General features: G+C 32.8%; 1 protein-coding gene across 4 annotated transcripts in view; it reads right to left on the reverse strand.

Annotated features, from left to right (window-relative positions):
* LOC149782405 (inactive tyrosine-protein kinase 7-like) overlaps positions 1–12,742 on the reverse strand; it is a 107,975-nt gene that overhangs the window by 20,602 nt on the left and 74,631 nt on the right. For all 4 annotated transcript variants that reach the window (XM_089933792.1, XM_089933790.1, XM_089933791.1 and 1 more), the window contains 2 exons: positions 11,699–12,007; positions 2,363–2,707 (listed from right to left, as the gene is read on the reverse strand). In XM_089933792.1, the coding sequence (XP_089789918.1) occupies positions 2,363–2,707; positions 11,699–12,007 (654 nt within the window). The remainder of the gene's footprint in view (positions 1–2,362; positions 2,708–11,698; positions 12,008–12,742) is intronic.

Below are 12,742 nucleotides of genomic sequence, written 5' to 3' on the forward strand. Positions count from 1 at the left end.
CAAATCTTCACACTGGGGCATGCTTTTCATCAGAAAAAATAACTAGAAATGCACCTGCTTGGCTGAAGTGGCAATAGTTATAAAATCAATAACATTAGAATTTTAAAATAATGCTGGAATTATTATATATTTTAAAATAATGTATTTGGCAATGAAAACATTCAAGGTTTATGAAGGTAGGACAAATTGCAATGTACAGTGGTTGACCGCTGTTAGTGTAACACATTTTGTTTATGTTGTATTCACATTAAGTAATTCTGAATCTGAAAAGCAGTAATTGGTTGTAATGTGTGTGACATTTGAGGTTTTTTATTCTTATGATTCCTTTATTTTTCTAATTGTCTGTGCTAATTTTGTTATTAATTTGCATTGTTTATTTTGAATTTGACAATATATGCCTACTTGTATGACTATTGTCATTGCATATATAACAACATTTTTCAGCACATGATAGATGGCAGCCACAATAACTGGTGAAGGAAGAGCTGGGGAAAACCATGTTGAAACTACAGACCCATGGGAAGCTACTAGCTAGCTTTCTGAGATACTAAGATTGTCCAAGCCCGACCACAGGATATGAACCCATGTGAGCATAGATGAGATGACAGTGATCTACAGAGGTGAGCACTTAGTCACTTGTGATGCCGACTATTCATAATTAATGTGATGAATATGAATGATGACTGGAATTGATAAATGTGAAATTATATTGCCTAGGAAAGAAAGAAAAATAGCTTAATCCACAAAGCATTTTGAGTGAGTAAACAAAGACAAATACAGATGTTTAGTTAATTAAAAATATGTACATCAATCTATTTATGAATGACTTACAAGGGCACATGAATGCTAATATTCTCAAAATATAATGAAAAAATTGCAGTTTTGTTCCAACCCTCATACCAAATAACACTGATAACTATCCAAACAATCCACCTCGAGATAGTGGCTGTCAAAATATAAGAAGTACCTTTTAGAGGAAGAAAAGCATATGGTTACAACCCTTTCTTTTATCTTTAGATTTAAACAGAACCATAAAGCTTGGTCATCTCAAGCAGAGGTAAGTCTAAGGCTAGGGATGTCAGTAGGAAGAAACACAATGCTCATTCCAGATAAAATGGACCTCAGTGGCTCTTACCAGGTCAAAAGGTGTGTTACAAATATCTTTACCTATTTCTTGTTTATTCAACAAAAAACTACTAACATTACTATCACAGACACATGCATTATGAATTTATTAAATTTTGTAATCAACAGTAACTATTCCATTATGAATTTATTAAATTTTGTAATCAACAGCCACTATTCCAGTATGAATTTATTAAATTTTGTAATCAACAGTCACTATTCCAGTATGGATTTATTAAATTTTGTAATCAACAGTAACTATTCCATTATGGATTTATTAAATTTTGTAATCAACAGTCACTATTCCAGTATGGATTTATTAAATTTTGTAATCAACAGTAACTATTCCAGTATGGATTTATTAAATTTTGTAATCAACACTCATTATTCCAGTATTGATTTATTCAATTTTATAATCAACAGCCACTATTCCAGAATGAATTTATTAAATTTTGTAATCAACAGCCACTATTCCAGTATGAATTTATTAAATTTTGTAATCAACAGTCACCATTCCAGTATGGATTTATTAAATTTTGTAATCAACAGTAACTATTCCAGTATGGATTTATTAAATGTTGTAATAAATAGTCACCATTCCAGTATGGATTTATCAAATTTTATTTTAATAAATAGTCACTATTCCGGCTTATAATCTTTGAATCAGCAAATGTTGAATCAGACTACCTCAGTTTTCTTAAATTTCTGTCCACTAAAATGGACATTATCATTTTAATGGACATGCAAATTATAACAAAATGTGCATGAGTATGACTCAACAATGTCTTATTTAAAATATATCATACAAGAAAGTGAATTTGTATTAAAGCAATTAATAATTCCATCACCTGTGTACATGTTATCATTATCAGCCTTCCCTATCACAAGTCTTCTTTAATGAGATTTGAATTCATCATGCTCTATAAACCACTCCTCTCTGAAATTTGTTTTGGACACTTCAGTCTAAATTGTGTCCTTCCCTTTGAGAAAACATAGCTGTGAAAAATGTTGGTGTGATTCTATAGTGACACCAATATAAAACGTAAAGAGTGTTAGAGATAGCTGACCTATAGCCATTCAAAGTGACATTCATCATCTTTCAAGAGAAAACAGACAAAAATAAATTTGAATGATATGAGCATGGTTTTCTTCCTGCTGCAATTAAATATATTAACTCTTTTTGTGAATTTACATTAAATGACAGTTATATGCTGGAGTCATAATAAAATATTATTACCTCTCGGTTTTAATTCTAGTGTCACAAACGCTGGTTCTGCAAAACTGTTCTTGATTTCTACCTCGTAGGAAGCAAACTGTTCCTCATTAACATCAAATACTTCAAGACTTGCATTGTAACCTAGAAATTGTACTGTCTTTTGGTAATAGTGAAGTCCCACTGTCACAGCTGATAAATATATCCCAACATTACTAGAATTCTGCAGCAGTTCCAGCATACCATTCCTGACAAGATACCATGTAACAATGGGTTGAAAGAGGCCAGAGTAGAACTCAATGTACATGTAACCAGCTTTTCCTTTCTCCGCATCAAAAACTCTGGCATAAGATGCAATTACTGGTTGATCTGAAAATGTAATTTTTATTTTGAATTTCAATCCACTGATGAAAACATTACAGTATAATGATAGGTTCATTATGCTCTTTTAATATATGAACAATAATTTATCCCCTAAATCATTATCCATCCCTAATGATTGGCCTAATTACAATTTCATGCAAGGTTCATACAAGTGTCATTGTATGTGTGATTTACAATACGTACAAGTGTCATTATATGTGTGATTTACAATATTTACAAGTGTCATTGTATGTATGATTTACAATACTTACAAGTGTCATTGTATGTGTGATTTACAATACTTACAAGTGTCATTGTATGTATGATTTACAATATTTACAAGGGTCATTGTATGTGTGATTTACAATACTTACAAGTATCATTGTATGTGTGATTTACAATATTTACAAGTGTCATCATATGTATGATTTACAATATTTACAAGGGTCATTGTATGTGTGATTTACAATACTTACAAGTATCATTGTATGTGTGATTTACAATATTTACAAGTGTCATTGTATGTATGATTTACAATATTTACAAGGGTCATTGTATGTGTGATTTACAATACTTACAAGTATCATTGTATGTGTGATTTACAATAGTTACAAGTGTCATTGTATGTATGACTTACAATATTTACAAGGGTCATTGTATGTGTGATTTACAATATTTACAAGTGTCATTGTATGTACGATTTACAATATTTACAAGTGTCATTGTATGTATGATTTACAATATTTACAAGTGTCACTGTATGTGTGATTTACAGTACTTACAAGTATCATTGTATGTGTGATTTACAATATTTACAAGTGTCATTGTATGTATGATTTACAATATTTACAAGGGCCATTGTATGTGTGATTTACAATACTTACAAGTATCATTGTATGTGTGATTTACAATACTTACAAGTGTCATTGTATGTATGATTTACAGTACTTACAAGTGTCACTGTATGTGTGATTTACAACACTTACAAGTGTCATTGTATGTGTGATTTACAATACTTACAAGTGTCATTGTATGTGTGATTTACAATACTTACAAGTGTCATTGTATGTGTGATTTACAATACTTACATGTGTCCCTGTATGTGTGATTTACAATACTTGCAAGTGTCATTGTATGTGTGATATACAATACTTACAAGTGTCATTGTATGTGTGATTTACAATACTTACAAGTGTCATTGTATGTGTGATATACAATACTTACAAGTCCTGATATACAAGGTCCATAACCCCAAAACTCAGTTTGTAATCATTCTAATGCTATTCCCACCAAGATGTATGCCATTTCTTGCAGGGGCTGTGATGTCATTGACATTCGTGAGTCCCTTTGTTAAAGTTAACCATTCTGATAATCTAATCATACAAAGAACAAAAAATCTAGATCATAGAAAGATTATATACTAACACTAGTAAGCTTTTAAAAGTGCCCACTAGCCATTGGAATTATACTGTATCATGCAGAATGCAAATTTTGACTCGAGTGACCTTGACCTATGTCATGTGGACAGTTTTAAATAGTACATGCAGTCTCTTGAGTTATCTGTGGGCCTTTTTCATAAACATGCACTCAATCATTCAGAAAATAGTTCTCCAAAGTGGTCAAGAACACAGACACATCACCAAGATTCACAAATATGAACTAGACAGTTTTACAAGAATTTACTAAAGTTCGTTCTCATTTGACCAGCAACAGCCATATTTGATGGTAGATTGGTATTATTCATATGGCTTTAAAAGCTCAGAGTTGATTTTTCTCAATTTATTAAAATTCTGTTGAATGATTCTTGAAAATTCATTCAAGTGATTTTCTTCTTTCAGTAACCATAGCAACACTTAATAACAAGTTTTCTTCATTTGTATAAATACGACATCCTTACAAGCCAGACAGTTTTTGTCAAATTTTGTAAAATTCTTATCAGAGAAGTCATATACAAACTTTCTCTATTATATAAAACTGGTGGAGCCAGTTGACAGGTAATTGGTAACAGTGGTACAAATTTCAAAGGCTTTCATGCGAGGACGATTTGTCAAATTCAATTGATGTTCAGTGGGTTGTTATGGCATAATTCAACAGATTTTTTAATTTTAAGTAGTGGCAGCCATGCATAAATGCGTACCTGTATTATGTGTACACTATAAAAGCCATGCATGCCAGGATGTTTTGTGCAAAATGGTCAAATTCTGCTGAATCAACTTTATGGAGAATTCATTTAAAGGTTTTACTAGTTTTAGTATTGTTGGCCATATATGATGGTGAATCTGCATCATTGGTACAAAACCTTTTGTGACAATGCTTTATGTCATTATTCAGGTCAATTATATTCCAAACTTTTTTAAAAAGACATTATAAACTGCAGTTGTGAATGGCATGTCACTATGGATAATGGACCACAGCACAAGCTGACATTTGGCCTGACAGTCATAGGACTCATACGATAAGTATATATCAGTAATTATGAGTAATAAAAAGTGCCAAGACCAAGCAAAAATGTGATCTATCATTTTCATGCTGCCAGATTTAGGAATCAAATATTGTTAGACATACCATAGCCAAAATAATGAAAATTCCAAATTTAAGGAAACAGTTTGAGAGATTTGGTTTAACCACCCAAACCAAAATGCATCCTTGCTGAAAGCTTGTGGAAAGCTTGCGGTAAGCTTGCGATAAGCTAGTTTGATGTTTATAAGCTAATATGGATGCATGCGCAAGCTTGTACAAGCAAGTGCAGGCTTGGGCATGCTAGCTGGATATAACCACAAGCTTGCACAAGCTTGCGCAAGCTTTTGCAAGCTTGTACAAGCTTTCTTGTTTGCTTCAGAAATTAAAACTAGCTTGCACAAGCTTTCTTGTTTGTTTCATAAAGTAAAACAAGCTTGCGCAAGCTTACTTGTTTTCTTCAGAAAGTAAAATTAGCTTGCGCATGCTTGTTTTCTTCAGAAAGTAAAACTAGCTTGCGCAAGCTTTCTTGTATGTTTCAGAAAATAAATTTAAACTAGCTTGCAACAAGTTTCCTCATATATATATATATATATATATATATATATATCCATTGCTTGTGAAAGTTTGAACCATGTATCCAAGTAGCAGGCACCATCACTGTCACGCCCCTACGAAAACAAATTCATGACTTGATGAACAATCATGAAGTGTTCATGAAAGTTCCTCAACTAAGTTCATGAACTTCAAGAATTTTGATGAATCATGTACTTGAAGTTCATGAACACACTGATGAATTTTTATGAACTATTATAATATCTTTGAAGTTCTTGAAATGTCATGAACTAATGGTTCATGAACAATTCAAGTATTTTGATGCAATACCATGGTATTTCTTTAAAAAATGTATATTAAATATCTATATCATTATATTCATAAAATGTTCATGAAAATTTATCATACAAACTTCTCACATTATTAGTGAAATTTAAATAAAGGTGAATTTTTTCTTCTTTTTTTAAAATGATATACTGTATAAATGTTCATACAGAACTTTAATTCAATACTTGTGTACTTAACCTGAGTATTTCTGGATTAATATGGGAAAATATTTTCTGACCAGCATCAACAAAATGTATTTGCTTTAAAAAGCTTTCAATGACTTTGTCCTAACGTTTTTTTCTTCTCTCCATTACTGTTATAAACTGCATATTCTATTGACTTAGTCACTGGTTGCCAATTTGCAGTAAAAACCAAAATATATTAACAACGATTATCCTGATTGGATGACTATGAAAAAAGACGTGATATGATTGGTTAATATACACGCGCGATTTCAACAGTTAAGCTTCCTCAGAATCCAAAGATCATGCTGATGGTTAGGCAAAAACCTCGAACAAAAACCGTGGACCCCATGGAATGGACAGATGAGAATATTTTCAATATCATTTTTTAAAGTAAGTGGAAGTGCAGAGAAGCGATTTTGAAGAATATGAAGGAAATGATTTGGTGAGAGCAAAATTAGGCGGAAAATCGTACCAAGCCTGGATGACCAAAATTACGGTGAGTATCTTTTTCTTGGTCATTCGTGATTATTTCAGTAGAAGTTATATGGATATTTTATTGGTTTATATATGTCATCATATTATTTATAACCAAGCTAATGACACGATTTTGTTCAGACCTAATTTAAACTTGCTCATCGAAGTTTTGAAAATCACTAAACATTATCACCCCCAGTCCCCAGTTCTCGATACCAGACGTGGTACGATATCGATAGTTGAGATGTTCGAGATCGTTTTCTTTTACATGGTATCACTATTTCTATAATCTGATGTAATTTGGTTATTTAAAAAAAAAAAACCTAAAGATAATAGTTAATGCGTGAAACTGATCACAATAAAAGTGCAAATAACAACGTGATGAAACCGGAAGCAGCTATACGCAACATGCGGAGTCGGAGTGGATGCATTAGTGACATGCTAAGGGCCTATACCACCCAAGTCTGGCGTTTTATCAATAAAAAATGGCTAAAATATTTGAAAGCATGAAATAACCGTTATCTGTAATATATACGGTTATTTAGTGTAACGATGTTGTCAAAAAAATTGTCATATTTTACTTAATGAAACATCCGTCTCCTGTGACTATACCTATGGCTAGACAGATTCAATTAATATAAAACTGCAATAATATAAATGCTCAGTATTATGTGTAAGGGATTAAATCATTTTTGAGTTGGATCATATTATTCCAGTAAGTAAAGTGGGGTATAATGATAATGTGCTAAAAGCTAAAAACAATGTTGATTAGAGATTATCTGTAATTAACTAACTTTACCTTTTTTCAGACCAGACAGCAGAAAAGTAAAATTGTTAGAGGATGAAGTTTATAGGTTAAGGAGGAAATTTTGAAAACTGGAGGATCCAAGATGGAAGAGACATTAAATTGTGACTGCTGCAACAATGTTGAAGATCCAAACAGTAATCGGATGGAACAGCTTAAGTTGCAGAAGGAGACATTCAGTAGTGACAATGGACAGGATTTGATTAAATTATAGACCCTGAACATCTTCACAAAAGAGTTATCAGACAGGTCAGTCTCTGGAAGAAGATTGGTCAGGAGAAACCCCAGCTGAAAGACAGCCCCATGACGATGAAATATGCTTCAACAGGCTAGGTATCATATTATTTTAACCGCAACAATTTAACATACAGCAAAAGAAAACCATGGAAATGAACAAACCTAAGGGGCCTTGAGAATGCCTTTTTGGTATACATATACCAAAAAAAACCAAATTAAAGTTGAGGTTTGTTTTGTGTTTTAATGCACAGCTCCAGAAGTTGATCATTTAGTACCAAAGTAATTGGAGTAAACAGCCTTGCACATGGTGGCACCACAATAGCCAAACAAAGGCTGATCCTGTAGGATGATTCAAAACCTGCATCCTAAACTTTGGTCTTGAACTGAAAGAGAGGTTTGTTGAAAAATCTTAGATAGTAAAAAGCTTTCTGTAAAAATGCCTAACAGTGTGTTCAGTTTCACTCTCAACAATGTCCCAACGTTTCTCTGCTTTAAGTATCATTTAGTTGATAACAGATATAGTATCTTTTGGCAATTGTGTTATAGCTGTATTTGTTTTAATTCCCCATACAGACTTTTATATACTTTTTTTGTAATTTGTATTCATGGCTGAACATTGTACATAATATCTTTAGTTAGATTTTATCTCTATAACCAGAGTCTGTTAACAGCTTAATATTACATAGGATCTATAAATATATCCTTACATATGTGTTGACATTTACTAATAATAATCTTAATAATAAGATTCTTTGGCATTGGTTGGGCTGGGTCACCTGGATAGGCATTTTCAAGATGAAACAAGCGGTAAGACCCGTCACATGGGGTATATTGTGAAATACTGTCATAATAGAAGGTCTAAATCAGCAATCAGATTAATTTCCATTTTGGAGTTATTTCTTGTGTTCATGTTGTAAGTCTGCAGACATGCTTAATTCGGTACTCAAGTATTAGTCGAGAGGAATAATGTATAAAGCCATGATCAAGCTAAAGAAGTATACATGTATAAAGCCATGATCAAGCTAAAGAAGTATACATGTATAAAGCCATGATCAAGCTAAAGAAGTATACACATATAAAGTCATGATCAAGGTAAAAAAGTATACATGTATAAAGTCATGATCAAGGTAAACATTATACAGGTGTAAAGTCATGATAAAGGTATTGTAGCATACATGTACAAAGTCATGATCAGTGTAAAAGGTATACATTTACAAGGTTATGATCAAGGTAAAGAAGTATACATGTAAAAGATCATGATCAAGGTAAAAATTATACAGGTACAAAGTCATGATCAAGGTAAAGAAGTATACATGTAAAAAATCATGATCAAGGTAAAAATTATACAGGTACAAAGTCATGATCAAGGTAAAGAAATATACATGTAAAAATCATGAACAAGGCAAAAAGTATACAGGTTCAAGGTAATGATCAAGGTATTGTAGTATATATGTACAAAGTCATGATCAAGGTATTGAAGTATACATGCTTATTGAAAACATACCATTATGAATAAAATATGAAAGTCAATCCTTTAACAGCTTCTTTGCATTATTTTACTAATGTTGGAATTAGGGCTGTCAAAAATCACGAAAAACCAACCCGGGTACCCGTTGCGAAATTTAACGGGTACCCGGGTACCCGTTAGCACATGAATGACATGTACAACCGTAGACCAACTAATTGTTATCCCCATTTCTTTAATATTTTATATGGCGATAGAGGCTAACCGTGTAATGCACTACTCGGTCTGATGCGTCCGCACCGATGTAGCTGCGAATGATCTGACCGCACGCTTTTAATTAATACATTTATTTAGAATGACCTTTGTACACAGATGGTAGGTATAATCCAACTTTTAATGATCACTGTGATCAGCCGCATTAAATCCTTTAGAACACTCACCTTTTTTTGAAGTATAAGTCCTTGTTAGAACAGACCACGTTTATTCATCGGCTTTTGACCGCAGATTTGAATTACCCACGCATGCGTGTAAAGCAGCTTTACCACATGTCAAGAGTAATGCGTTAAAACCGTCTTTGTGTGTGTGTGTACGAAGATTTCAAGGTGTCTAGGTGATAATTGTTCATAATATAAATTGTGGGATTTCTTCGACATGTGTGTTCGGAAATCAAAGGTATCCATCTGGATTTCATTAAAAGAGCACGCAATGTACCGATCATTTAGCACCCACAATCAATATTTATCGTCTACAAAGAGGTTTATTACCTGTAGAACAATGCTATGTTTTAACCTTGGTATATAATGCCTCGGGGATAACGGTTTGTCCTGTTGCACAATGCCAATGAATTTTATTAATCCAAACAGACTCTCTGATGTATTGTTTATTTATATTAAGCAGGGATCTGGTTTCTAATTAAAGCCATAGCTGTCACACCTGTTTGAAGTGGTTGGCGAGTGTGGCGATTTTTTTTTTTTACGGGTACCCGCGTTTACGTTTCAATACCCGGGTTTTTCAATACGGTCGGGTACCCGAGTACCCGTTGACAGCCCTAGTTGGAATGTAATACTTCGACGACTCAGTTTCTCTTTTGCACAGCATTAAGACTCCGTTTATTTTCATTCTTGTATTACTATTGTTAATGTCATATTAGTACTAATATCTAATTATTAGAAATTTTAAATAAAATGAATGAATTCACACTACATGTACTTCATAATCATTATGACAATTCCATCACATTTAAATCTCTAACTTATGACATATAATACAAAATGGTACATTATACAGTGAGTGTGAACGGAGGGGTACAGAAGAACATAACTGTGGAGAGAAACAACCATTCAAATATTACTGATCTTTAGCTTCATAAAATCAGATTTGTTACTGAGGATCAGACTTCAGCCATGGAATTCCAGTGGAAATCCCCATTATTAATGGATACAAGGTGTTTACATAAGGTCATGGGAGCCACTAAACAGATCCTGCAAAGATTTCCATCCAAATCCTTTCCCCAACTTTCTTGACATCGCAGATATGTGCTTGTAATTTGATTAAAATAAATAGCACAGGACAAAGCAAAAAACCTTAGGTTACACCATCTAGTTATGAAAATATTATAACTAAAATCACTTTCTAATTCATATTTTTTTACCCTTTACTGATCCACTTAGAGAAATGTGGACTCTAACAAATGTTACACATGTCACATTGACCTGCTTTTCAAGGAAAGATGTAAAGCACCACATGAAGCATCTAAATACCAGCTAATAAGCAGAAATGTCTAAGAACAATTACCTCAGACAAAAGTTAACTGAATATTGATAACTGATGGATGGAAGGACATCGTCATTCTACAATCCAGAAATGCTTTGATAACTGAATCTATCATTCTCAAGTTTTATTTCACTGCAGCCTCTCTTGTAACTAAGTAAACATATTAGTTCAAAGAACTGAAATATTTTTTATGTGAAAACAATGTTAGTCTTTTAGAAATGATATGTATGTTATAAAAAGTTAAATAAATATAGTTGGGCAAACAATAGTTGAGAAACTGTATCACTACAACCAAACTGCTATATATTGCGAAATACATCATGCACACCGTTTTCTAAGGAAAGGACATTCAATACATGATCTGTATCACATGACATTTTATGTTGATAATATACTTTCCTTGGTTGTAAGCTAGAAACATTAAAATCTCTGAATCGAAACCAATACTTGTTTTTCTTTTATGAAATTCTATTTTTGAAAAGTAATGGAATTCAAATTTATGCAAAAAAAACCCAAATATTATTTTCCTCAAAACTCAAAAAGTTGTAAAAGTTTGAAATTTAAATGTTTCATACAAATAAATAAAATAACATGTATGCTTTAAATTATAAAATGCTGGTTCAAGATAATATAAAACCTTATAACTGCAATATCAATGATACAAATACAAGGTTTCATATAAGGCCTATCATGCTTCAAGATATGAATGTAACACTTACCTGTAATCCATACAGACACCACATCTTCCATGATTAATTGCCCTGTGTTGTAGTGTGTAATCCCATTACTGGCTTTACACACATAAAATCCAGTATCCTGGTAAGTCGCTCCTTCTATGGTAAATGATACCTCACTACCTGAAATTCTTGTTAGCTCCAGTTCCCTGACAATAGTTCTGCTTTCATCAGGTGCCATGTGAGTCAGTTTTGAAAATGTGTAGTTATTGGGTACACCACTTGCAGTACAGTTAATAACCACTCTGCCTCCTTTTGAAGTATTTGTTGCCTTCATTGTCAAAACTGGAGGGTCTGTAATGGACAATATAAATGTGCGTGTGTTTGAAATTTAACTGGAGTGTCTGTAAGGCACAAGGTAGGTACCATGATCCCTATGATGTACATCACATTTAAACAATAAAATGCATACATTCCACACGAGATCTGCAAATTGTAAATCTATACATAGTGAACTGCCAGGAAAGAAAAATAACTGCCACCAACCCAAGTCAAAACCTTTGACCTTATGCAAAGAATATTTTTCTTGTTTCCTTTCAATGACCTTGACCTTTTGACAAGGATGCTAAAAATGTACACCATGAAAATTACTGACATGAATATGACAGATATGGACAAGGGCAGACAAGGAATGCATTTTTTATTCTTGTACTTATCTTTCTTTTGCAGTGTGATAGACATCTGCCACTTTCTAATGCATGTCTGCACGTTGGGTGAACAAGAATGTGTCTGTTATTTAACTGTGCTTTGCAATTTCCAACATTGTATTTGTATATTATTTTCCAGTGGCTGCATTTTTTAATGTGACATTTTCATGTCATTTATTTTCCATGTCAGTAATTTTCATGGCATGCAATTTTGCATACCATTTGCTGACCCCAAAATATATAGCCTTCTTTCTTATACAAAGTGGAAAGCATTGACAAAACTGGGTGAAGGTACAGTCAAGAACTGACATTTGTATGCTGAAGCCATTTTGCAATGTTCAGTTTTCATGCAGTGATCTAGTCATATGATCTACGATGCCAA

This window comes from Sinohyriopsis cumingii, chromosome 15 (genome assembly GCF_028554795.1).
Source record: "Sinohyriopsis cumingii isolate HCF-2022 chromosome 15, ASM2855479v2, whole genome shotgun sequence".
Lineage (NCBI taxonomy): Eukaryota > Metazoa > Mollusca > Bivalvia > Unionida > Unionidae > Sinohyriopsis > Sinohyriopsis cumingii.